Source organism: Lonchura striata, chromosome 2 (genome assembly GCF_046129695.1).
Source record: "Lonchura striata isolate bLonStr1 chromosome 2, bLonStr1.mat, whole genome shotgun sequence".
Taxonomy (NCBI): Eukaryota; Metazoa; Chordata; class Aves; order Passeriformes; family Estrildidae; genus Lonchura; species Lonchura striata.
The window spans coordinates 3539269-3566913 of NC_134604.1; the positions used below are offsets into that span (position 1 = coordinate 3539269).

Genomic DNA, 27645 nt, shown 5'->3' on the forward strand with positions numbered 1-27645 from the left:
CTAAATGCAGTGGGCAGTCTCTGATTCTGCTGTGTCCTTTTCTCCAGTTGATGTTCAGTTCTCTGTAACTTGAACTTTTACTTTATTGTTCCTATGTAAAAGTAATGCTCTACGAAAGACAAAGATGTTAATACAACAGTATTTTATTTGCCTTGTTCTTCCCAAAGTGGCTGAAATGCCCTAGATAGTTGCTTTTGTGGATTTTTTTTTTTTTTTTTTAAGTTATCCCAGTCAAGGAGGTTTGTGCTTAAAATTTCTTGGTTAGGTTAGGAGTTTCATAGACCTTGCTTTTCAGTACGGCACACCTTTAAATGTTGATAGTTTTGACTTGTCAAAACCAGCCAGCATTTCTGGTGATATCTGTTGGAGTTAATAGGGGGTTTTTGTTGATTTTTTTAAAACTGCATTGTGTTTATACTGGATGAAAAAAGATGAAAACAACCCGTATACTTTGACTTCATAGACTTCATTCTTCTGAACTGAGCTGTTCAGAAATCCTCCTTTCCACCCCCACTTTTGAGTAGGTAAAATATGGTGTAGTTCTAGGACGTGTAGCTTGAATGTGATCACGTTTTTGTTAGACCATATGTCTGAACATCAAGTCAAACAGTAATTGTGAGTTTCAGAAATTGACAGTTAATTGGCTCTCTGAGTCAACTAAGTTTGCCTTGATAATAAATGTAGAGGTGGAGTCTGAGAAGTGCAGGGTAATATTAGAAGAACAGAAGGTATATGTGTATGGAAAATTAAGTTACTGAATAACAAATTAATTAAGTACGGATATAGCATTGCACAAGTCAGTAAATACAGACACAGAAATATGGTAATTCTTGATTTATATCTTCATTGCTTCTCCTAACCAGTTGGGTTGCTGTCATTTCAGCATGTGTGCTGTGCAGTCTTAAAATTAATACGTAAATTCTGGCTGACCATTGCAGCTTTCCTATGCTGCCTGGTGTAAATAGTGTGAAATGCATGAATGATCAGGTATTAATTAATTGGACTTCTCTAGTTGCTGAACTTTCCCTGAGGAACAAGGACTACTGAACTGGAGGGAGGGTCTGTCTAAGGAAGTAAGGTAGAGGGTTCTTTTCCAAAAGCATTGCTAGCTTATGAGGGGGGTTTTAAACTATGCATGTTGAGATGGCCTTTGATTTTTCTCTAATCTCAAGAGAAGCAAAGATGCAAAGAGCAATCAACAAGTGTCAAAGGGGGGTATGATGGAAATTGTTTCTATCCCTTTCATTGTCAAGGCAGCACAGATGAGCACAATTGAAGACTTAGGATCTCCTTGGGATTGCAACAATGTTGTGGAATAGTTTGCATGGCTGGAGTCAGAAATGCTCACCAAGCCACTTTGAATCACTTACCAGCAGTTCTAGTTCACTGGAAGTTAGCAAATGTGTCCAGCTCCAAGAAGGACTGGAAGGAGGATAGAGGAGACTCCAAGCCTGTCAGCTGATTCAGTGCCGGGGTTGGTTATGGAGCAGATCATACTGAGTGCCATCACTCAGCACATGTAGATGTGGCACTTGGGGACTTTGTTTAGTGGTGGACTTGGCAGTTAGCTTAATGGTTGGACTCGGTGATCATAAAGGTCTTTTCCAGCCTAAACAGTTCTGTGATTTTTAAGTCTCACGTCTGGACTGAGATAACTCCATTCAGCAGCACAGGCTGTGGTCCAAGGGGCTGGAAGGCAGCTTGGCAGGCACAGGTATAGAGAGCCCTGTGAACAACAAATTGAGCAGTATCAGCAGTTGGTCCTCACAGCAAGGAAAGGAGACCTCATCCTGGGCTCTGCTAAGCATGACAGCAGATTGAAGGATGGGATAGCCTTTGCCTCTCTTCATCACTGGAGCACTGTGTCCAGTTTGTGGCTCATGGTACTGGGAGGACACTGAGCTACCAGAGCAAGCCCAGAAGTGGGTCACTGTTGACTGGAGTACAGGGTGAGCAAGCAGAGGCTGCAAGAGCTGGGCCTGATCAGCCGGGAGAAAGGAAAGCTGTAGGGAAGGAGCCCTTATTTGCTGCCTGATGAGAACGTACCAAGAACACAGATCAACACTTTATTCAGAGATGCCCCACAGAAGGGAACAGGAACAAACTGGAGTTTGGGAGATCCTGAGCCAATGTAAGGAAGTAAAACTTCTCTGTGAGGGAGAAGGTGCCCAAAATATTTGAGGAATCAGTGTCTTGTGGTGATATCCCAAACTTGACTGGATGAATCTTCAAGCAGTCTGATATAACTGGACCTACTTTGAGCAGGACTGAGTGGCCTCTTGCCTCTTTGCCTACACAAAATCATTATTCTCAACATCAATACTAGAGCTTGTTTGACTTTGCCAATGATAAATGCATTTATGAAGAAACCTGTGCCTAGGAGTTCACTTGTGTTTGTGGTAATTGCTAGGTGACCTGGTTGGAAATGATCACTATAGCTTACATCTGTGTTTGACATAACCTGTTGAACACTTTGAAGAGATCACAGGGTTTCTGTGGAAGTTTGGTTGGTTGGGTTTTTCCCTCCCCTCTATAGGCCGGTACTGATGAATGTGATTCCTGTGACTTGAGTCTGAATGCTACAGTCTGACAAATGAAATCAGACTGATTAAGAATATCTTAATGCTTATCGTTGAGACTCTGGGATAGACATGAGCTTTTTGGGTAATCTAGGAAGATGCACATTATAGTTACTCTCATGGTTAGGATAGCAGCTTATGTAAATACTGCTGTGTAGCAGAAAAGTGACTTGCTACTTTATAATGAAAGACAAACAGCAGTAGCAAGAATCCTTTACTGAACACTTTGTATTTTTGGGTTCTAATTGAGTTGCCTTTTTTTTTCCTGTTAGTCTTTGAAATGGCAAGTTTATTACATGGTAGCATTGAAACAACAGCCATTTAACTTGGAAGGAAAGCTGTTTTTTTTTGACTGGGTTGGCATCAGGAGCAACAACCCATGTTTTTGTAAGTTTTGTGGTTAGGTGTAGCAGAATATGCTGCTATGTCATTGATAACTTCCACATCTTGAAATGAAACAGAAGTGATGGACAGTAACTCCTCAGGCTTCTGTAATATTTAGTGCTCAATCCCTCACCCCCAATTTCTCTTCCCCTCAAAAAAAAAAAAAAAAAGGTGGATATTGTAATATCATTAAATTGCTGTTCTAAATAAGGAGTGGAGCGGTCTAAAGTCTGGAAGGAAGTGGCAGGATATTTATCTGACCAGACCATTTAGCAGTCACCATGGTCTGGGAAGTTTTTCTGGGAGAATTTGTGTGGTGGAAGCTATAGTTGTAGGTGGTGCTGAAGGATAGTAGGATCTTGTCTAATGCATTTCTTTTCCTGGAGTATGAAGCACCCTAATTATGTATAACTGCTAGTTACTCTTAGCAAATTGGAATAAAGATGACTTACAGAGTTTTGAAGTACTTTAAGAAACTGAGGGATTGAATAGTTAAGCAAGCTGAAGTGTAGATGGTTGTTCAGTGATGCCCATGATGTATCGTTTATGGAGGAGAATATTAAGCTTTGTGTATGAATTACTATAAATATTAAATATTTGTATCATTGCAAAGAAGGCCTTGACTATGTGATGGTCAGTTCTGTGAGCTTTGCCAGAGGTCTGGTTTGAAGGAGCTGCCTGTACAAGGTCTGAACTAGGCAGGGGACTGCTGGGAAGCGTGTCCTCTGTCATGATGTTATATTGGCATCCTCTTTGAAGTGTAGTTATGCCAGCTTTGAAATTTCTTAGTTCTGAAGCATATACTAGAATTGAAACCTTCTAAGAAAAAACTGATGTCCAGAAAGTGTCAATTTTTGTGTAATGAGTGACATTGTCTGTATCATGAGAGGCAGTTTATATATAGAAGTCAGAAAAGCTGAAGCACTAGCTGACTAAAACTGTGTGATTAGGTGTTCCTGTATATCTCCTGAATGGAATTTCTTTCATCACCTTGAACTCACAGCCCTGCAAATAAATGAAGAGATTGAGGTCTTAAAATAAATTTTAAGCGAGCAACATTAGAGTTATGTCTAAGAATAAGGTTATAACCTGACTTATTATTGAACATACTCAGGATGAGTTATTTTTTTCAAAGCTGAAGGCTGCCATTTCTCCCAAATCTTACTTGTCGCTGAGAATAAGACTTGTTTGTAAGGAGTGATTTGAGGATGCCACAGTGACTCAGCTGAGGACAGCCTGAGGCTGACAGAGATTTTGTGGGGAGTTAAATATACAACTTCGAAGAGTTAAAAGCTTTTAACAAAGCATGTGACAAAAAATTAATATCTGCTTGTGAATCAGAATAAAAAAAAGTAAGTCATAGAGGAGACTGGTCACCTGCTATGAGCTGGCTGTCCTGATGATGAGAAGAACCTTTACTGAAAAAAGTAACTAAAGGATACAAATAGAAGGAAATGAAAAATACATTTGATAAGAAAGTAGTTATTTATTTTAACAGCTTGTGATGTTCAAGTTAAACCGAATGCAAGCTGACCTGAGAGTGTGAAAAAAGTACCTGAAAGTGCTCTAAGTAATTATGTTTTAGTAGAAAGCACTGGTGCTCAGTAAGGTCTACTTACTAAGCATTAAAAATGAAATTATTTTGCCATTCTAGATACTGTCAGTGTTAAATTCTATTTTGTGTTTTCCCTATTTCGTTCATGTATAACTAGGTTGGTTTCTTGATTTGCAAAGCAAATGGAGGATAGTCTTAAACAGTTGAAGAAACAGCAGATTTCTAGGAAGAGGACTGTGAATGACATTTGTAAAAGCAGTGTATTCTGAATTCCTCTCACAGTAGCAAGTCTGGGTGAGCCCAGTGGTCATGCTAGAGCAAGTGGTATAAGTGTATGGGATGGAATATTGCAAGTAAGTTCCTGAAGTGAACTTGTCATTAAATCCTTCAGTATGTGTGTCATATTGGCTAACAAGAATTTTAAGGAAGACTGGATTATTACTTTAGTAAAAATACCTGTTAATTTTATAGTAATGAAGCCAATAAAATCCTTGATCATGTGCAGGATCAGCTTAGGTTAGTTTGGGAGTTTGATTTTTTTTTTTTTTTTAAATTACTAAATATCAAACCTTTCTAAAGGGTGTGGAGGTTTGTCATTTTGGCCAGGGTGTTCATTTGAGGAATACATGTTCTGTAGCATTAAAGGTTTTCTTTATTTCAATGGGCTTGATGGCTTGGGTTTTTTTAACTTCTGTTTTTGTTCTTTTTTTGCTGCTTTACTGGTTTATCGCCTTCCTAATCTTCGCAGGCATTCTCTTTTTGCAGTGTAAGTGCTTTCAGACCTTTATTGGGTTACCTTTTATGAGAATAATAATGAGTCCTTCCAGTCCTTTCCTGTAGGTCATGTTTTCTGGGCCTTTGAGCACACTTTGCTTTCAGACTCTCTAGATGGCTAATATATGATGTGTGCTGTTCAAGCTGAACAACTCCAGATGGAGCCTCACTGATGTTGGCTAGAGCTTATACTTCTATATTAGCATATTCTATAGTGTCACTTTCAATTTTTGGTATGTAATCACCATGCACTTGCTGTAGCTTCCAGAATATAGTTTGCTCTCTAACCAGTTATTTAACATTCTTGATGTGTTACTTAGACCTGTTCCTAGCTGGCTGCTAGTCTAAGTTGGACCCACTGCAGCTTGAAGGTATTTTTCTGCCTGACTGGGAAAGGTTTGTTAAGCATAGCTTCACTTGTTTCTCTGTGTATAATGCATTAGTCATCAGCCCCACCAAGATTCAGATGTACAACTCTCCTTCTGACCTCCAGTTTTCTGTTAAATATTTTGGTTATGTGTTTAAACTGGATGTCACATAGGAGGACTTCAGCCTTTCCCACCAGATCAGTTTGTCAGAACTATTGACTCATCTTTTGTGTTTCAAAAGATTTCTAAGATCATCTGGAACTCTTTAACAAACTTTCCAGTAAGATGTTTTAGTTATATGGAGGACTGCTTGTTTCAATCTCTTCTGTGTATTTATACCTATTGCTCAGATACTTAGGGATTTGAATTTATTTAAATGGGGGTGTGAAGCATTTTGTGGTGGTTAGGCAGTAGTGGTGTGTATATGGATAACTTTTGAACTACTTTTTTACTCTTACTAGCAGCTTTTTGAGGGAGTAGGATGTGAAGTGAGATGTCTTTCTCCAATCCTGCTGTTGAGTATGGCCCATTTATTGGAAAGAGTACCTCATTGTCCTGCTTATTTTGTTTTAAAGGAGATGGGCTTGGAAAATTTGGTGAAACAGAGTTGGAAATATTCATTACAGAAAAACTTCCAGCCACTTCATAGCCTGCCTTACTTATTAGTTCAACATGTTTTTTAGACATCTTAAAGTTCAGTGTCAGGATAAACACGTGTCTTAATTTGCTGTGTGTTAATATGTATAAAAGATTATAATGTAAGAACATGTAAAATAGACATTGATGTTAATACGGTCTAAGTCAAAATTCCACATGAAGTTTTAAAGTTCATGTGACTTTTTAAACATTCTTAGTGAGTAGTTTGATTTAAAGTTTCAACCTTATAAAATTGGTTTTCTGAGAGTGTCCTTCCCAACTCCATTTGGATCCTGGCCTAACATTCCTTTTTAACTTCCTGTAGTGTCTTAGATCATTCTGCTGCTTGATACTAAAGATCAGTGCAGCATAGTAGGAAGCAGAGTATGCAGAGGCAAAGTGCTGTCTTACATGGAGTTAAGCTAGAACAGAAGCACTGGTTCACATGTGAAAATGGTGTTCTGAATTAAGAATGGTGGGTAACAGCCAAATCTGACTTCAAGGGCAGAGTTTTTCTGAAGCTCCAACTCCTGACTGTATGAGTGGAGCTCAAGCAAATGTTAAATTCTGAATTGTAAGTACTTTTTCTTTGACTTTGTGTTGCAGGGGAGTAAAGTGTCTCTTTGAAATATCTTTCTTTGCTTTCTGTGTTACAAATGTCAGTCTTGTAGATAATTGTTTATTTTGGAGCTGAAGAGATTTGCATGCTTTTTCATCTTTGACTCCTTTTTGCCAGGATGACATTTCTTTGTCCAGTATTGCATTACCTGGCCTTTTAGCAAGCAGTGTGAGTTCTCTCTCTGGGCTCTGGATGCTATCTTATGAATAGTAGCTGTAGCTTTGCCAACAATAATTTCTATTCCTTGTTCTCTCTATGTAGATACACATATACACATGTTGACTCAGCAACTAGAGGGAGATAACTGACAGTGTCTTCCATCAGCTGTGGGAATAAAGGAGCAGAATAAGACAAACCTCCTGGCTGAATGGTGTAATATCTTGTCAGCTGTACCCTTAGGAGCAGCCAGATGGTGGTTCATAGTGTTTCAGAATTCTGCAGAGCATCCTGTGATAGCACTTAACTGAGAATCCGTCTGTCTGGAGCTTGATGTTAGTGAAACCCTTCAGCAACAGCTAACTTTTGAGACAACACTGAAATTGAGACTGATCTCTTCATGCAGTTCTCGTTGCCAGTCTCATTGAATTTTAGGTTGCTTGGAAAAGATACATCTCTGTGCAACTTTATTTTATAATTTTCAAGTAGAAATTACATTCCCCTTTCTATGGTTTTTGTAAGAAGTCAGGCTATACTCGCCTAGAGGAGAGCTGCCCATGCCATAAACCAAACCAAGACTGGAACCTCATTTTGGGCCATTTGCAGGTGTAGGAAGTTAACATTCAGAAGTTAACCATTTCCAAATGGTGCATTTACATGAGTTACATAATAATGTTTTTAGTTTCCTGTTGGTATTGCGTAAAGCTGGTTTAAAAGATAGAATCCCTTGAACTTCAGTAAAATGAAGAAGCAACCTGAGAGAGCCTGAGAATTTTGTAGTCTTGGCTTCAGACTATTGAATTGCTATGCCTCATTTCACTGAAACTTTATTTACATTCTGGTAGGCTTTTGTATGCCTATTATACTGTGTGCTAAACACTGAACAGGGTTTTAAGTTTTGCTCTCTGAGATGGAACTAATACATCCCTGGCATCCTTCTTTAAAAAAAAATAAGACAAGTTTTGTACAAAAAAAAAAAAAAAGGGAACTTGAGCTGAGTCCTGTAAATGCAATGCTTATAGAAGCTAATCTCGTGCTATTCCTGATCTCGGCTCACTTGTCCCCAAAGAACTGATTGATGGTCCACTTCAAGCAAGGATTGTGACAAAGCAGATCCTTAGGTGGGAGTAACACTAGATTATAATACTTTCTCTTTGATTTAAGTGCAGTTTTTTCCTAAGTACTTGCTTAGCACTTCTAATTGGATGCTGGTGCTGAGGCATTTTGTACTACTTAATCTTGAACCTCTTCCATTCCTTGGTTCTGATCTTTTTTTGACACGGTAATTTGATCATGCCCTGGTGCTCAAAAGACACACTGACTTCTTCCCAGTCATTTAAGTATATATTTTTATAAAACCTCAAGTTGAGGTTTCAGCTTGTTTTCTGCAGTGTCTTAAAGTGCTTTGTTTTTCCAGTTAAACAAATCTGAAAATGCTACTAGATTTGTGGAGCTGTGCTCATTGCCTGTGTAGTATTGCCACTTCTGATTGACTGAGCTAATTGAGAAGGTTAAATCAGGAAGAGAACAAGTGAATTTTTGTAGGTAGGGGTCTTTTAAGTACCTGATGAGTGCTGACACAGGAGGAGGACTGCAAGAATAAGCTTTCTGATGTCAGCTGAAATTAAACTGGCCAAACAATAACGCTTAACTTAGCCTGACTTTAGAAGTGTTCCGTGGGAAGTTCTGCTGACAGCAACTTGCTGTCAGTGAAATGGGATGTTCGTGTTGTTTTGCTCCATTCTTGATTGGAACTCTTCTGAGTTCCCTGCCACTAGTTTGTGCTAAGGCCATGTATACCCATGAGCTGAATAACTTTCTGATAGAGGGGAAAAAAAAAATCATTTTTTTCTCTTCTGTAGTTTGGCTTTGCCTTGTGGAAATAGTTGGCAGGTTGTGGGAAATCAGTGGCTAGAAAGGTCAGTATGGTCACCCCATCTTGCCAGAAGTGTGCTGTTAAGTGGGTAACAAAATGTGTTGCTTTTATAATTAGGCTTGTGCATTGCTGCTTCATATAGAAAATCTAAATCTGCTGTTTATTGCAACAAATAAGCCTGTAAACGTAGAAAGTATTCTGTCATTCCATATCATGAATACTTTGTTGTGTTATGAAGGTTGTCATATAATTCCTCAGTATCTTTTTTTCAGTTAGTGTTAGAAGCTTAATTCAGAATTGACATTGAAAAGATTATCATGGTCAGTATTTGATAGCACCTAGTTCTGTGGCTTTTAATGCTGCAAGTGAGCCTTAGGGATCTTTTTGTTTACTCTTTAAACATTCTGTCAAGTTACATGAGTAGAGTCATTGCCTCACTGTTTCAAATGAGATTCTTGACTTTATTGTCAAGCATGGCATTGGATCACTGTGATCAAAAATCAGTTAGTGCATAGGGACTTAGCTGAAATTGGATCATGTTAAAGTGCTTGAGATAGCAATCTCATCAGGCTGCATGTGAAATGGTACAGGAGAATCTTACATACTCCAAAGGAGCAAAAAGGAAAGGGAAGGCAGATCTCTAAAAACCTGGGCAAATATAAGCAAAATGTAAGAAAACCTCATGATGCTGTGTTTACCTTGAGAAGTTACAAAACATCTTGATTACTAAGTAAATACAAAGTGTATCCATAAGGCTTGATGAGAATGACAGACTTCAATATTGTGAACTTCAAGCAGAGGTGATCAGATTTCAAGAGGAGGAGGGCTGGGTTTCATTAAAACAATAAATGTATGTCCTATGTGTCAGTACTATGGATCAATTAAGGACCTGTATAGCATGGGCTTGAAGTGTCTTGTTCTTCAGAACCTTGTGCATTATAAGCTTCTAAATGTGTTATTTTGGGGAAGACATGTAGCTTGTTATTCAACTACAATATATGAGCAGAATACGGACTCTTGAGTGGAAGTCTTTATGTCAAAGGAAATGCTTATCTTAAGCATCCTGAGCACTGGAGAGCCCTGAATATCTACATGGTAATTAGCTTGCTAGTTTGAACTATTAGCTTGATTGCTCTGCAACTATAGCTAGTTAAATAATAACTGGATGGAGATTAAAACAAAACATACCATTCTAAATTAAATATGTAGCACTTCAGATGTAAACTATTTCTAGCACTTTAAACACTTTGGAGTCTACATACTGTTGTATGAGCTGTATGTAAGTTCAAGTTAAATGATTTGGGTAGATTAGTTGATTTTTTTTTCCCCTTTGGAGACTGAACATGTGTCAGTAGATGAGATAAAGGTAAAAGTGTAAAATTTGGAGTTGTGTTATGTTAGCTCTTGCTGGAGAAGGGGAAGGAAAAAGATCTAACTGATCAACATTCTATAGCTGCAAGTGTGTTTATGTCTATAAATATATATGGGTCCTGCTCAGTTCAGTCTATAAATCTTGAAAATAGCAGCAATGAAAAAGTTTGACTTCTGAAAATATTAATGTAATTCATGTGAGAACACAATGTTCTTATGGCAGAAATGAGCTGTTAGAAGTATTCCTTGGTGGGAAAATTGTTGCCTATTGACTTTTTAAATGTACAATGTTCATCTTCATGTAGCTAAAGCTTCCAGTTACTGGGAGCAGAGTTGTCAAAAAAAAAGTAAAAGGTAGCAAAAAAGCTCATGTGTTCAGTTAACTGGGATGTTTTTTCAGTTCAATTTGTTACCTTCCCCAGAAGTCTGAGCAGTTTTTGTAAGTTCACTCGTGGCTTTTTTCTGTACTAAATTGTTTGGGGTTATAGAAAGGTAATCGCTGTGATAAAGTTTAATATAGGTTAAGATTCAGTTGATTTAACTGTTGCAAAAAACTGATTCCTGAATGAAAGTGTTTTTCTTTGCTTAAATTGCATTACAGAATATGTATATCCTGTACATTCTGAAATTCATTTCACAAGTGTAACCTGTGAGCCTTATTTAAAAGGTAGAAAGCAATAGTCAAATACTTTTCAAGGAACATTCCACCTTGTGTTTACATGTAGCAATGGCAAGCAGAGATGAAGTTTGGGTGAAACTCTGCACACTGGTTTGCAAATATTTGCCCTCTTTCCAATGTCTGTCACAATAATGTGTTAGAGAAGAGGCATGAGGAGAATAGACAGAATGTTCTTGCACTACTTGTCATGGCAGCTATTCTATATTTGAAATATGTAATGGGTTTTTTTTTACTTTTGTTATTTTTTGTTTCCTTACCAGCTCCACTTAGCTATTGAGGTGTCATCAATATTAGTCTAAATTTCTAGCTTAGTTTGACTTATTTGTGTAGCTTAAGGTGTTCAAACTATTGATGTTATTCAGTAATTTTATACTAAAGAAATCCATACTTGAATCACTTTTTTGGGTGACTTCATTGACTCAGAAATGGTTTGAACAATGAAAAATCAATCGATAGTAAGCAGAAAGCTTTTAGCAATGGACATGTAGATAAAGGCTTTTAAGGACTTCTTTCCTGAACACATGGCTTACCTTTTGTGTGAGCTTGGTGAGTGAAAAGGCAGCTCATATCTCAAGTTGAATGACTTCATGCTTATGAGAATGGGGCAAATAAAAATTTATACTTGACTTTTGCTTCATCAGTAAACTTCCTCAGTTAACAGCTTGATTACTGACTTGGTTTCTGATGAGAGAATCAGAGCATTTGAAACAGTTCTGTTAAAATCTGAGCACGGGAAAAATACATACATTGTGGACTAATAGTTTGTTTATCAGGTTAGTTTGCCCTGAGAGAACTAATGAGTGGAGTTGCTGGAGCATCTTATTAGCAAAAGAAATTGTGAACCCATCGTATATTGAACTGCTTTGACCTAGTGGATTTCCTAATTTGAAAGGAGACTGGTGTAAAATGCTGAGCTCAGAATGTAGTTGCTACTGTGGAAGATATTTTAGCTATTAAGCAGAAATACATTGAATCCTAAGCAAGCACTTGACTATGCCTCCTCTTGCATATTTACTGTCTGAGATAAGATCTTGTGTGAAGACAGCCCACTACACTGAAGCAGCAAGACTGCATCTGTATGATGGGAAATGTCTTCACTAAGAATTAGGGTAGCAAAGTTCAAGATGCGGTCTTTGAGTGACTGGCACTGTAAATCTGGGATTTTGATAGGGGCTTTTCTGTTTGGTTTTTTTTTTTTTTTTTGATTGTTGCTTTGCTTTTGAAGTATTTACTGGCATGTTAACTGCTAGAAGTTTCACTTATAAAAGATATGACTTAATAAAGATTGTTTAAGGAGAGCACGTAAGTGCAGTAGGTTATCTTAAGTTTTTGCGTGATGCTCTATATCAGTAATCAGACTGCTAAAAAGTACCACGTCTTGTTTTTTTTGGTAAATCTGAATTCACTGAATGTTCATATCTAGTTAAACTCCCAAAAGACTGTTAGGCCAGTTACAAAATTGTCAGGTTATTTTTATATGTAGCTGTGTATTAGTGGTAGTAATCTCTGAAAAATGATTGATCTGTGCCTAGGTTTGATGTTTCTGCTTGAAATGCATTTCTGTAGTATTTCCACACTGTTGTGAATCAGTTAATCAGATAAAAGCAGGAATTCTCATCTAAAAAGGTAAGCTAATTATGGAAGGCTTACTGTGTAAACCAAGCAACGTAACTTTCTTGTGTAGCAACTAACCATTGCTTTGTTTTTAGGTGCCTTAGCTGGACCAGTTGTTGATCCACATGTGACAGCAGTTTGGGGGAAGAAGGTTGCACTGAAATGCGTAATTGATGTAAATGAAACAATAACACAAGTTTCTTGGGAGAAGATATATGGTAAAAGTTCAGAGACTATTGCTGTTCATCACCCTGAATATGGAATATCTGTTCAAGGAGAATACCAAGGAAGAGTGGCATTTAAAAACTACTCACTTACTGATGCAACAATCATCATAAAAAATGTCAGCTTTTCTGATGCAGGAGAATATGTTTGCAAGGCAGTTACATTCCCACTTGGAAATATACAGTCGTCAACAACTGTAACAGTATTAGGTAAGTTAGCTGTTTTTTGAAAGGAAGATTCTGAAAACTTATAAGTTGAATTTGACCATTTAACCCAAAGAAAATGCAAAATATGTGTTTGCTGGTCTTTCATTAGAGGTATGTAATTTTTACTAATGTCATAGAGGAGACTTCTTTTGGGTCTTGCTTCTGTGGAACTTGTTCTTTGACTATCTAGTTATTAAAAATAAATAACCAGTTCCTATTTAGGCATTATGCTGAAAACAAACATTCAGTTTGTGTTAGCACAGCATTTTAGAGCTTTGAGAGACCATGCTGATACCAGGGACTTGTCTGTATGTTCTGGGAAGCTGCAGAACTTGGCCTTAGCTACTGCCTTGACTAAATTCCCTCAGTTAGTACCGGGTAGTCACTGGTCTTCAGAAGAAGCAGGTATTTCTAAACTTTAACTGATTGTCTCAGTGAAATTGTCCATCATCTGTAATGAGGTTAGAGAGTTCCCAGTGAGGCTCGATGCCCACACCTGGAAGCATTCAGATGGGACTCTGCAGCAGCCTGCTATAGCTGAAAATGTCCCTGCTTATTGCAAGGGGATTGGACTGGATGACCCTCAACAAGTCCCTTCCAGTGCAATTCTATGATTTTATAAATGTGCTGCTGACATGATAATTTAATATTGCTGCTTGGGTCTGGTGATACAAACTGTTCTTTGTGTAGTGTAAATGTAAAGCAAAACTATCTAGATGACTGCTGGAGTTGTGGGAAGAGTCAATTTAAGCTCTTGACTGTTTGTGGATAGTCATAATGTGAAACCTTTATAGACTTGAGGGTTTGTTTACACTAATTTTGTCCCTCTTGTTGAGGGCTGAATATTGCTGTCATAAGGAATTAGAGCTGAAGTGCAAGTAACTCAGGTGTTACTGCAATGTAAGATAAAATGATTACCCTGAAAATCTTGAAAGCATGTTATTAAGTTGCCCTCTCCTTACAATAGTATTCCTCTTGTACTAGTATGTATCTCTTGCCAGGAGTAAAATAATATTTTCTGTAGCTGAGGTGATCATCAATGACTTGCTGCAAGCTGATGTGTTTTTTAGGATCATCTCTTGATCTTTGATTCCAGCTTTTCATAGTAGCAGGATATTCAATGGATTAATCAGATGGCTATAGCACAGTATGTAAACTGGTTTTCACCACAAGGTGGGGCAAAATAAATGCATCAAAGCAACTGGCTTAATCCAATTTGAAACTAGTAACTTGACCAAAATTGTGTGTGATGCACAAAGCATGTGGCCTTACGGTTCTCTGTTTCACCTGACTTCCATCTGTACTGCAGGTGGCTTTGTGTGTGGTTATTGTAGCAGTCTCTTGACTTCAGGCTTCAGCTATTGTGCTTTACCAATAATCAGAGGGAATTTCTTACTACCTCCCCTCACCTTTTCTAGTCAGTTTCTCTTTAAAATGTCTTTTTATTTTTTTCAGGTAACATTAGTTATTTTGTCCTATTTGCACTCATCAGGTTTCTGGAGGAACTTAAAAACATGTGTGTCTCATGTGCATATTAGCCTACATTTGGAAGAGTGGAAGGACCACAACTTGTTTCATTAGATATAACTTATGAAAAGTTGCACTTGAAATAGGCAAAGAAGTATTAGTCAAGCATACAATGGTTCTGGTCATAGCTTTTTTCATCATTGATGTAGATGTTGCCAGTTGCTGTAAATCTCTCAGGACTCTAAATAGCAAAACCCAGCTGTTATTTGCAAAGATGCTTTTCCATTCTAGTTATCGGCAGCCTTGCTTGCATGTATCACTAGGTAGCCAATCCTCTGTTGGACTTCAGTTCTTTTGTCTTAGCTGTGTATTTTCTGTCCTTTTAGAAACTTTTTGCTACACTGACTTGTAGACTTAAGCAGTCAAAATACTGGGGAAGTAATGATTTTCAGAATATGCTTGTAAATTAAAAACTTGTGAACTTTGCTGGCTGGAGCTCAGCAATTCCAAGCTCATCAGAATCTTAAGGCATGCAATTGCTGCAATTTAAATCTTGATGCAACTTAAAATAATCTTCAATGATACATTGACTGTATTCTCCCACTGGTCTAGAAAACTCTCCCTTAAGTAAGGAAAAAAGTTCCTGTCCTAAGACTGCAGCTGTTTCCAGTTGAAACAGGATTGCCTTTTTTCCTAGTTCCTGTCTGTTCTTATTTAGCAGAGAATTAGTTTCCTTCCCCTGCGTAGTGGACATACTTAGTCATGTACCAGATGCTTGTACACTGTAAAGTGGAGACACTGAAGACAAATGGAAGAAAGAAATAACTGCAAGATAAAATGCCTGGTGTTTTGCCACGGTGCACTGATTACTTAAGACCATATTTAAAACCTCTTATGCACCCCAAGTTTGACAGATGAGTCGTGTTTGGTGACTTTGCCCTCTCCTAGTTTGCTTTGTTTAGTGCTTCATGTTGTCGTAAGGAAATGCACTGTAAAAGACGAGTCTAAGACAGTGGAAACACAAAAATGCTTTTAGGGTCAAACGGATGTATTGAACTTTTCCAAAACTTTGTTAAACTTGTGCAAGAAATGGCAAATAATTTTTCTGTCAAGCTGTTGGTTTCCCCAAGATACCAAGATGCTGACCAAATGAGGCAAATCAGTGTCTCAGGGCAGAAGAAAGGGCTTGTTGCTGAGTAGTTTGCAGAGATGGCATAATTTTTAGGTTACTAATTTGAGTGCTGCCCATGACTATTTTAGATACTTGGTTTGGTTTAACTGTGTCTTGTTAAGTTGGATTTCTTGTTGAGTATTGATAAAGTAGATCTTGTTCCTCTGCAGCCTAGCTCTTACCAGTGCCACAAGTGAGGAATGAGTTGTACAGAGGAGTATCAAAGGCATAGGTCTGTCACCATGAATTAGATCCCAGACACTCTAATGCAGAAAGTATTCCAATTAGTAATTAAAAGATTATCTATGTCAGTATAGATATTGCATCCTACAGAATACTCTGGGCCAAAAAAATTAAGTAGATGGCAAATTAGTGAACTGAATGGCCTTAAAATAAACAAGCAAACCAACCCCCCTGCAACTACTAAAAAAAGAAAACCTTAATAAGTTAATTATTAATTAGCAAACAGAGTAAAGTACACAGAAAACCTCTGGTTTTGAGGTAAGAGAAAATAAAAACTTGAAATACTGTTTTGGAAAGAAGTTAATCAAAGTACATGTCAGGTGTGCTGAAGGAGATGACAATTCCCAGTGTCATACCCATGTCAAGGAATTAGTGAATTTAATGCCAGGAAGAGATAATCCTCTTTGTGTTGTAATCATGCCAACATCATCCAGGCCTCCTGTGTCCAATGTGCACTGAAAAATAGTTTTAAAAATTAACTGAAGCAATTGACAAAGGCTTATGAAGTATAGGAAAACCAAGAAGCAGGTTTTTGGCCTCAAAACTTGATGCAGTAGGATTTAAAGCTCATGTCTGGATCCTATATTATGTTATTTTTCTGTAATGTTTAAGGACCAGAGCAGTGAGAGATTTCTGATATATCCATGTTGAATATAAGGTGAAGGTAGAATAAGCTGGGTTAAATTAGTTGGTGGTCATAAGTCAGTAAAAAGGCAAGCACAGATGGGCAAATTAGTTGAGACCTTTTGAACAACTGCACATCTATTTTTCCATGCTTCAGCCATCCTGTCTTTAATATTCAAGTATAATTCACACCATGATGTTGCTTGAGATGGAACTTACACGCTGAGGAAGTAGGTCTTGCTTTTGGATCTTAGAGGATTGGTAGCTTCCTTTTCCACAGAGCATTGTCCTCACCATCTTTTTCATTTGTCCTGAATAGAGTACAACATTCTACTGAATGGGTGTCACAGCTTCTCTAATGTTCTCCCAGCTGCCTCTCTTGTGTCTTCTGCCACCACTGTGGGCAGAGAAAGTCAGTGAAAATCACATTGATGTTCTGCACTGAATGCGCTGGGATAAGAGGACTGCATATAGAAATTACACTTTCAAAAAAACACAAAAAAAATGCCACAAAAGAAATTCCAAAGCACATACATTCAATTTGGTCTCTTTTCCAAACTGGAAATGGTTTTGCACTATTTTGCACTGTGAGACATGAGATGCCAATTGCCCCTTGTAGTTATGGATTCATTCACCAGATACTTCTTAATCCATGACTGAAACATCTAGAAAGGCCATAGAGTAAGTATCTGCTTCTGCTTGCTTTGTTTCAGTTGCTGGGACAGAGTAGTCCTGAATGATGAACTATAGAAACAAGTATCCTAATTGCAGTTGCTTTCTATTTTTCAATATGTGGCTGTTTAGTTATCTTGCAGTTGGTATGTAGTACAAGAATCACAATTTGTGGGAAGATGTGACAGTAGAAGCCTAAACATTTCTGATGTATAAAAAAAACGAAAGCATGGAAACATGTAGGACTGGGAATAAGTATATTTTGTGATGCTGAGTCGTTTTGAATAGTTCAGCTTGGTGTCTAGTTGACAAGTGTAAAACCAAGTATTGCACAGTGAACTCAAAATGACAAATGGCTGGTATCATTTGAGAAAGTGAGTTTTTAAATTTAGTCTATCATGCTTTCTGGCTACTTGACTTCTTTTTCTAAAAGTACAGTACTAAATAGTCTGCTTTGGGTCTGGACATCTCTGTAACTTTGTTAAGTGTTCTTGTTTACTTATGTATCCCTTCAACAAAGAGGTGGAAGCAAAATTACGCAGTTGCATACCTTTTTTAAAAGAAAAATCAAAGGAATAGAACATTTATCAAACTTTTATTTCCAGCTGAAATTATTGGAGTATATAATTTTGGCATGAAATGCTAATGATAGCTGCTAATTTAATTTATTTTACTGTTATGGAGATCTTGGGAGGGGAGGAATACAGCAAAAATTAGAATTTTCATGCATGTAAAATTCTAAATATAAATTTGGGTTTTTACTTCTGCATTTTAGTAATACTACAGACACTATTGAAAAAGTCTCTACCAGTGATTTGAGGAGAACACGGCACTAGTGTTCATGTTATATCAGGAAAACCAAAGTGTAGGTCAGATAACAAGGCTATGTAATGTCAAGTTCTCCATACCAGGTTTTAAAGGCTTTTTTTGCAGATGGAACAATGCCTCATATGTACATCAGATATCCAAGCTTACTGCACAAAGCACTAGCTATTGCTGGTGGTGCAGAGCAGGGAATCAGATTTTGAAAGAAGCTGTATTAGAAATGCTTCAGATCTAGAAGAGTGAGTGTACAACTTGGCAGAAAAAAATGCTATTGGCTTATTTTCGGTAGGGTTACTAACAAATCTCAGAGGGTGGGCATTCAGAGAAACAAAATAGAAATAATTTGCTCTCAGTATCTGCCCAATCTTCAGTTTCATAACAACTTATATTCTTCAAGCACTTCTAAGCATAGAACAGAAAACACACATTTTTATAAGGTTATCCATTTAACAGTTGCCTTTTCCTATAGTGTAATTGATCAAATAATTAACCAACTTGTTCAGACATGAGCAGTGTTAGACTGAGCAGAAAACAGTCAAAAACTGTTCCTGGCACTGAATGGGCTGAAGCTGAAAATATTTGTTATCTTTGGAAGGTGTAGGTAGTTGGAGAACTTGCCAGGTATGGTGAACTTTGCTCTATTCTGTTACAAGATATGTCTGTGGGTCAGCTTCAATTAATTGGAAAGAAATTCCATGAACTAACTTTTCTCCTTCTGATACTGAAAGGCACAGAAGTTGCAAGACTTGTCTCTGCTTTGTGATTAGTGAGGGCTGATCCACTGAGGTGGATTCTGAAGCATTATGGTGAGTAGCAAGACCTTCCTTCGGAGGACTCCAGTGGCCAGACTAGAGCAAAAGACCAGGGTTGTGGAGCAGGCTGGCACACTGCTGCACACCTGTCCCTTACGGAGCTGGTGACACAAATGGGCCATTCTAAAACAGCCCAGCCACGGTTTGTAGCTGAAGCACCAGGTCATTCTTCTGACCTGGGCTGCAACTGGTGGGTGGCTTGTACAGATTTGCTAAACCAGAAAGAAATTTTTGGAAGCTTTTTAGTCCGTGGCCCTCAGCGGTAGACTTGTCCATGAGGAGCTCAACATCCTTTTAGAAAGAAGTATGTTCCCCAAGTTTTTAAAATTTTAGGGCAAGCAGTGGCTTTACAAGGCAGTCACATCCTTCCATGTGCAGATTTCTTTCGTTTTGGACTTAGTATTGAGTTCCATATAGGCAAAATGTTACTTCTATATAAAACAAGGAATTTTATTTTGTTCTTGAAATGTTATTTATATACCGATTGCTTTGTATATTGAAATCTTAGATAAATTTTATATACAATTGTGTATTTCTGTGTATTTATTAGATCCTTTGTTCAGTGCGTGGTGTGTGTGTATATATAATAAAGATGCAGCATGGAAGTCATTTCTATAATAGTGATCAAAAAACGCTTAAACTCTTAATGTTGGTTGTTAGAACACTGAAGTAGATTTCGGTCTATGTTGACAGTATAGATTAATTATTGAATGCTTGAAAATGCAACAGAATCTAAGCTTTTTGAAAAAAAATCTTGCAGTGTCATTTCAACCTAATACCTTAAGTTTACTGTTGTCAGACACTGCAGCTGAGCACTGCAGCTGGTGTTTTGGACCTAACCACTGTGGAATTCCCTGTCAGTGCATTAAACAGTGAATGAACAACACTGAACTTGAATGGGTGGACAAAGGGGGGGCAGTGTCAGCAGGCCAAAGCCTTGTAGAGCTGTCATCTCTTGAGATATGCGTGCTCTTCTAGGATGTCTGATTAACTTGAGCATTTGCAAATGGATTAGATCTTGTTTCACTTTTATGTAGTGACACTTTCAAAGATGTGGAGTTCTTGTTTAAATCTCCTTTTTTCCCCCTCCTTAGTTGAACCTGTTGTGAGCTTAAGGAAAGGACCAAACACTCTAATAGATGGTGCAAATAGGACAGTAGCAGCCACTTGTACAGCAGTCACTGGAAAACCTGCTGCACAGATTGACTGGGAAGGAGGCCTTGGTGAAATGGAATCCACCTCTACTTTGTTTCCAAATGAAACTGTGACAGTTGTGAGCCACTATGTGATTGTCCCTACTCGGTTTGCAAGAGGAAGACGCATAACTTGTGTGGTGAGGCACCCTGCCTTTGCAAAGGAGATGCGATACCCTTATGTGCTGGACATACAGTGTAAGTATTCTGTGAGGTAACTACTCCTGGTATGTATCTTGCAACTTCCCCCTTAATCAGTGTACACCTTCCACAGGAAGGAGATGAGCGCTTCGTGCTTCAGGAAAATGGAAACTGTATAGAAAAGCTGTGATAAGAGGCAGGTCAGCCAGGAGTAAAAGCCTAGGTCCCTGTATTGAAAATAAAGTCATGAAGCTAGCATACGTTTCTACTGTTTTGGATATTGAATCATGGGTAAACATGAGGGTTGATCCATAAGCTGCTTATAGTGTCTTAAAATTTCAGCAGTATTAAAAAGAATACTAATGAAGATTACTGTATGAGATGCTAAGTTGAAAACAGGTCTTGTGGTGGTCAGTAAGTTAATTTCAGTTTATTCACCAAGCTTTGTCAACTAGTGCAAGAAAACATGCCTAGTGTTTGTTATTCAGCTTCAGATTGCTCATATAATTCAAACCTGCAGGCTTCTTTAATGTATGGCTTTTAAAAGACATGAATACAAAGCAAAGTGATTTACAATGTTGGTTAGTTAAAACCAGTTAATATAAATAAGCTTTAAGCTTGTGGTCACTTTTTGTTACAGTACATATATGAACAAAACCAACTATTTTAATGTTGTTCCTTTGGTGTCCTGTCTTGTCTGTGTGCTGCTTTAAAGCTCCTAAATCACAGGAGTCTGTCAGTTCAAGTAGAACAAATGTACTGGCTGGAAAAAGTAGACTTGGCTGTTTTGATTTTGGCTTGGTTTTGTTCTGTCACTCATTTTGGCATAAAATAGTGACTAGCACTGCTTTATTTTATTTGACCTTGAAATAAAGTTCTAGATTGGAGGGCCATTGATACAGAAGTAAAACTGAAGAGGATTTGTATTGTCTCAAACAGTGAATAAAATAATTGTTTCCTATTGAAAATGAAGTGAGGGTGGAAGTTGGTCTTAATATTTTCATCTGAGATTAGTGTTAATGCATGTTTCAGAATTTCTAACAAGGTTATATAGTAAGGTACACAGCAGTAAGTGAGAAGCAGTGTGTGCTCTTCAGTCTTCCCTGACACTTAGTAACTTTTGCAACTGCTTCTCCATCTCAGCTCCAGAGCTTATCCCAAATCATACTGGTTTGTCTGTTCCTTGGCTTTTAAATATTTTTCCAAGGCCTCTCTGAAATCACCTCCTGGCTTTTTAGAGCTGTAACATAATTGTACATTTTGGTGCCAGTGGATAATTTAAACGTTATAGTTGACATCTGTGAACTTCTTGGTGATTTCTTAATTACCTGGTTTCTCCCAAGGTTGTTTCTGATCCTTTGCTGTATCTTTTTAGTGAGAAGTAGTTCTAAGCTAGCATTACTCACTTCTCAAAAACATGAAACTGATCCTTTTTTTCTAAAGTTCTCTCACTTCTTCAAGGTGCTGTGTGGTTGCTGAAAACACACTGGGAAAGTTGCATCAATTAAAACAATTTCTTCATTGTTGCATATTAATGTTGTAGCTTGGAACTGTATTAGTATGTTCTCTGTATATTTTGGTGGTGGTCTTTAAATTAGAAACAAAAAGGCAACCAACAACTAAAATACACACAAAAAAAAAATTAGGAAAAAAAGTACCTTTCTGTTTTATTTATCTTACATGTGATTCACTTTTAATGTAAAAACTGTGATTGTTCATAGATGAAATCTTTTTTTTGTCAGATGCCCCAGAAGTCTCAGTAACTGGCTATGATGGAAACTGGTTCATTGGAAGAGGAAATGTTCAGCTCAAATGTAATGCTGATGCAAATCCATTACCTATGGAATTTATGTGGAGCAGGTAAATATTTGTGAAAAGGGACTTGCCACATGATTCAAGTGGTATAATCACTTCACTTGCAGTAAATGCATGTTTTGAAAACAAAGGGTATATGACTTGTATTGGTCATACTGGTTTTATCTAGCATTTTAAAAGGAGAATACAAGATGTGTGTTTGTATGAATACAGGTGAGTGGATATCTTGTAAATTTATGTGCCTAAACAGTTTGTCATTACTCTCAGGGTAAAGTCTCTTTAGTTACTCAAGGTAGACTGAGCTCTGTGTGTTGTAACACGTAGAGCAAGGACCAATAACTCTAATAAGGATTCAACTATTATTTACATATATCTCTGATGAAAAAATTTAAAAGCTTGCATATCATCCACATTTCACAAATCTGTGGACTTCCATCCCAGGCTTAGTTCAAAATCACTGTGATGAGAAATTTCAGCACATAAAAATTCCTGTGTTTAAAAAAAGCCCTTAACAGCAGTACTATTTGCTTCTTCACGTGTACTAGGTTCTCAGTTCTCTCATTTGAATATGAAACATATGTAAGTACTAATCAATACTACCAAGGTTCACAATTCTAGAAGTAATTAACCTATTTAAATACATTAAAAGCCATTCAAGCTTCAGAGATCATAGTTAGATTTCCTAAACTTAAAATGGAAGAAACTTTTACAGGAAATCAAAATTCTCTGGAATAAACTTGGTGTGCCTTTCTGAGCAACAGCAAAACCCATCCAAAAAGCTGTAGTACTGGTGAATAAGAAACTTTAAGTGTAGGGAGGGAAATCCATGTAAAAGAAGGGTAGCTTGAGCTTGGAGAAGTAAGTACTGTGTTGAACAGTGTGCTGTTTTGACTGGTGTCAGATTACAGTAGATTGTAGAACTACCTTAGCAACCAGTTTTTTTCTTTGGAATCCTGGATGGCATTGTATTTACTGGGCTAGTGATATTTTCATGGTTAGCAATATATTGCATTTAGTGCTAACTGTGAAGTGTTTGTTTCTTTTCCTTTAAGTACCTGTTTTAAAGTGATGGGTGCCTTTGTGTTCAATATTACTTAAAAAAAATCAAGCTTGCTAAATGCTTTCAAGATACTGTCATCTAGTGATCTAGTTTGAATATTGATTTAAGCCTGCTTGGCTGTTAATAGGTACTTAGATAAATCAAAATGGGCTTCAATGGCATGGAATTGCACAGGTGTTTAATGTTGGGCAACAGGGCAGTTGGCAACTCTGTTAGAATAGTTCCAGGGCCTTTGCCCTTTCTCTTTATTCTCTTTTTAACAACTGTTTACACAGTTGTTACTGCAGTCTCAGGCAGAATTGTACAGGGAAATGATAGACCTAGAAAAGTCAGTTGATAAAAAATAATTTTTTTAACCAGTTGTTTCCCCAAGTGTATCACCAAGTACCACATTGCATTTCAGTGCTGTTATTTAGACAGAATTTAGAAGCGATGGGAGATAAGAAAAGGCATCTCAGAAGTTCTTGCTCAAAAGTTCTAGTCAAAATGTCCTCTAAATTAAGCATGTATAGACAGAAATATTTACTGGATGCAAATAAAAAGGCACCTAATGCTGACAGCAAAAGTGCTTCTTAGTTAGATTGTTAGTTTTCAGAGCTTGGGATGTCTTGTTCCTCCAAGTTCTTTTGAGAGGCTGTTTTCTTAGCTGTAGTAGTGTTGATTTTAGACAGCTTGCTAGTTCCAGCAGATGTGTCATTTAAAGGATTTGGCCCAGAAATTAAATACTAGGTAAACCTTCAGGTGTACACTGAGAATATTGAAGGAAAGCCCACTAGAAGTGTCAGAGCACAGTGAAAAATTAATTCTATAGGTTGTTTTCAATATTATTTTAAACTACTTCTGTTTAAACTAGTTGTAAATATACACAATTGAAATACAACTGTTTTTTTAGGTTGGATGGACAATGGCCTGAAGGATTGTTGGCTGTTAACAATACTCTGCAGTTCTGCAGCCCTTTGACTTATAACTACACTGGGACTTATATCTGTAAGGTCACTAATGCCCTTGGTCAGAAAAGTGATCAGAAGACTATCTACATATTAGGTAAGTCTTACTTCTTAGAAAAGATATTATATTAACTTGGAACATTTTTTTTGTCAGTGATTGAATTAGCAAACTGAAGAACCAGTTGTTGCATGAAATATATGAAAAATATATGCTTTTTGTGTGAAAAGCCATTGAAAGTGGATTTAAAAGCACAATTTGGGATTAAACTGACTCTTGAATAGCTACATATAGTGGAAATTCTTATGGTTACGGTGCTTCTGAGATGATTATTTTCTCTTGGTAGCTAAACTAATGGTTTTTTGCAGTGTTAAGCTGTGTTTGATAAGACATATTGACTGCAATAAGCAGTACCTTGTCTGTAATAAATTGAGAAAACAGATGTTAGTGGAAGGGGAACAACTACATTTAGAAAAGCTAAAGATGGCAGAGCAACTTTAAGGAAGTTATGGTTATGTTCTGAATGTGTGCATTTTACACCAGTTACTCGTGTAATTTTCTTGGGGTGTAATCATCAAGTTAAATACCTCATGCAAAATTCTTGCTGATCTACTTAGTACCATACAGTGAATTTCTGTGTCTGTGTAGCACTACTGCTGTTGGAACACACATCCCTGTATCATTAACACAATGTAATTAATGTTTTACTGTGACACCTTTTTTATGAAAGAGCACTATGACTTAGAGTAATTATGAATAATTCTATACAAATATGGAAAACTGTTTGGATTTCCATAAGGGATTAAGCAAATTAATTTGATCAATAAATACTAGTATTATAGGGGTTTTTAAGGAAGGTAATAGACATCAAATTAAAACTTCATTCTGTTGTACTGTGTTGCTGCTTTTCAGCAAGTTCTTGACATTAGGTATTTCATTAAGCAAGTTAAGTGTCAGCACACACATTGGCCTGTTAGAGAATACAGAGATGGTGGATACAAACATAGGTAACTTCTTTCTTAAAACCCCATATGAACACTTAAGAGTTAAAATGGGAATGAGAATTTAAGGCTAAAACTTTAAGTACAAGATGTTTGAAACCACATCAGTAAATTCACTTTTGACAGTTTTCTGCATCTTTAGAATGAATGATAATGTTGGAGTCAGTGATATAACTACACTGTAGGCCACTGTGGAAAGCTAGTAAGTTCTAATTAACTGTCCAGTCAATGAGCTAGTTAACTGGAAACTTATAAATAGTTTGAGACAGTTGAAGTACTTGTAAACAACTTAATAGCTAGAATTTTATGTAATTTGAAAGATTTCAAGTGCTGCCAATTGTTATGAAAGTTACTTCTGTGAGAGTAACTTTCGGATGTTTTGGTTCTAAGGCTGATTCTCTGGAGAAGACTTCATGGCTGCATAGCAGTCTCAAAACAAATACCAAAACTGGCACATTGTAAGAAATATAAATTCAAAAAAGTAGAAAACCAACATTAAATAGGGTGAAACATTTGACTAGAATATAATTTTCAAATACACTTACTCAAAAAAAAATAACAATGCAGTTTCTAGCTCTGTTCTCAGTCCTATATCTAAGGAGTAGGGAAAAGTTTTTTCAAGTCCACTATTATTCAGGTTGTCAGTTCTATAGATATTATGTGCAGTAAATAGACCTCATGCTTTTTACGATGACTGTCAATGCATGAAAATTAAAGGCTGTCATTCAAATTACATTTTAAAACTAAATGAAATTGGCCTAACTAAAACATGCCAACCAGGAAATAATAGATAATATTTCCTAAAATGAATCAAGTTTTTGAAAAGCAGGTGTACAGGCTAGTTGGGCAGTGATGATGGTTTATGCTCTAGCCCAATGCAAATGTTACAGAGTTTAATCCAGCTCAGTGCAGAGATTGTTAAGCTGCAGCAGCTGGCCTTTGCTGTGAACTGATGGGCACTGTTTATATGTGTGCTGCTTTTCAGCTGTGCTCAGCAATGTGGTTGTACTGTAGCGATTTAACTGCAATTAGCAAACCTTTGCTATTTTCAGGGAGTAACAAAACTTAGCCTCACTTTGTGCAGAATCATACAGGGTCATGGTTCTGCCAGTTAGGTACACCAGTGACAATAAAGGTTTTAGCTGACAGTAAATTTCAGTCTTTAAATGTGCTATGTTGATCATGCTGACAAAATGATTAAAAGCACTGTGTATAAACCTTTTGTGTATAGGAGACTTGGTAAAAGCAAGAAAGGTGAAGCAATTATTAGTGTAATACCTGTATTGTTTTTAGAAACAAATATTAAGTACATTCTATTCTAACTCTTAAGAATAACTTCTCATAGTGATTGATTTTTTTTTAATAACTGAAATGCCCTTAAAATGATGCAGGATGGGCAAGTGACTAATATCAATCTACTTATCACCTGTAATACTTGACTTAAGTCACCAGATTTCTGTTAATGGTAAACATGGCAGTGATGTACTGTAGAGCAAGAAGCTGAAATAATAAGTTAGTTTATTTTTCTGTCTTTGCTCTTAGCCACTGTATAAAACTTGGCATAAAATGTGAACAGAAACTTGGAAGCTAACAGACAAAGCTGTATGATCACACCATCTTTCAAATTTTAATTATGAAGCTGTCAAAAAAGATTTATGAAGTTAATGTTTCTGAACAGTCACCATGCTCGTAGTTGTTTAGCTTTTTAACTGCTAGGAAAAAAACCCTATTAAGTTGAAATGTGTTGTAGGTTTGGAATATAAGCTGAGCAAAGAATTGGTTTTGGTCCTGATATTCATTGTTAAAAAAGTCAAAGCTATATTTTTAATAAGTTCTGTTGTGCTCCTAAATTTTGTTAATATTCTTGAAGTGAAATACAGAAATGAAAGAGAAGTAGTTGACAGGAACTAAATAGTAACTTCAGCTTCAGGAGATTACACATCTTTGTAGGGATAGAGAAATATTCAAATGGTTTTTGAAGCATGATACTTCTTTTTATATTGCATTTAAGGCACAGCTATCTTTGTTATTTTTATTAATTTGGTGTTGTATAGTTAAAAAGTTTAACTTTTTCCATAGCTATCTTGCAAAAGTAAGTCATGCTCCTCATGGAGTTCAAGCATTGAAGTAAGTTTTCCAAAATGTGCTGTCAGTTTGATATATAAAGCACTTCCTTGTATGATATTGATTTACTGAGTTTTCTTACACAAGGAATTGAATTTTGTTTTCTTGACTCTGTGTTCTTTCACCTTCATGCTGTTTACTGAGGCTTTCCCTTTCTCCCCTTGCAAGGGGGAGGTGACCTGTGAGGCTTGCATTAAGGTAGGAACATACTTCTTCTGTCATGACAGCCTTTGGAGAGATTACTTTTGTTAAAACTAAAGCCAGCCTTTGTTAGGCAGCAATCCTAGAAAAGTGTTTTATATAAGCACAGGGGTCACCCTCTTGTAGAGTGGACATTGTGAGGATTAACATAGCAGGAACTGATCATTGGTTTTAAGTTTTGCTGCATCATATATAAACCTCTGTTCTGAGAGTGCCTTGTGAATACAGGCACTCTTTTATTTTCTAAATTATGTAATTGCAGGGGATGTTGACAAACTGCTCTTTAGCAAAGGGCTTTTGCTCCCTGGT

General features: G+C 37.1%; 1 protein-coding gene across 1 annotated transcript in view; it reads left to right on the forward strand.

The window, feature by feature from the left end:
- NECTIN3 (nectin cell adhesion molecule 3) overlaps window positions 1-27645 on the forward strand; it is a 62181-nt gene that overhangs the window by 8869 nt on the left and 25667 nt on the right. The window contains exons 2-5 of the mRNA XM_077790932.1: window positions 12707-13045; window positions 19951-20247; window positions 21933-22050; window positions 23958-24109. Of these exons, the coding sequence (XP_077647058.1) occupies window positions 12707-13045; window positions 19951-20247; window positions 21933-22050; window positions 23958-24109 (906 nt within the window). The remainder of the gene's footprint in view (window positions 1-12706; window positions 13046-19950; window positions 20248-21932; window positions 22051-23957; window positions 24110-27645) is intronic.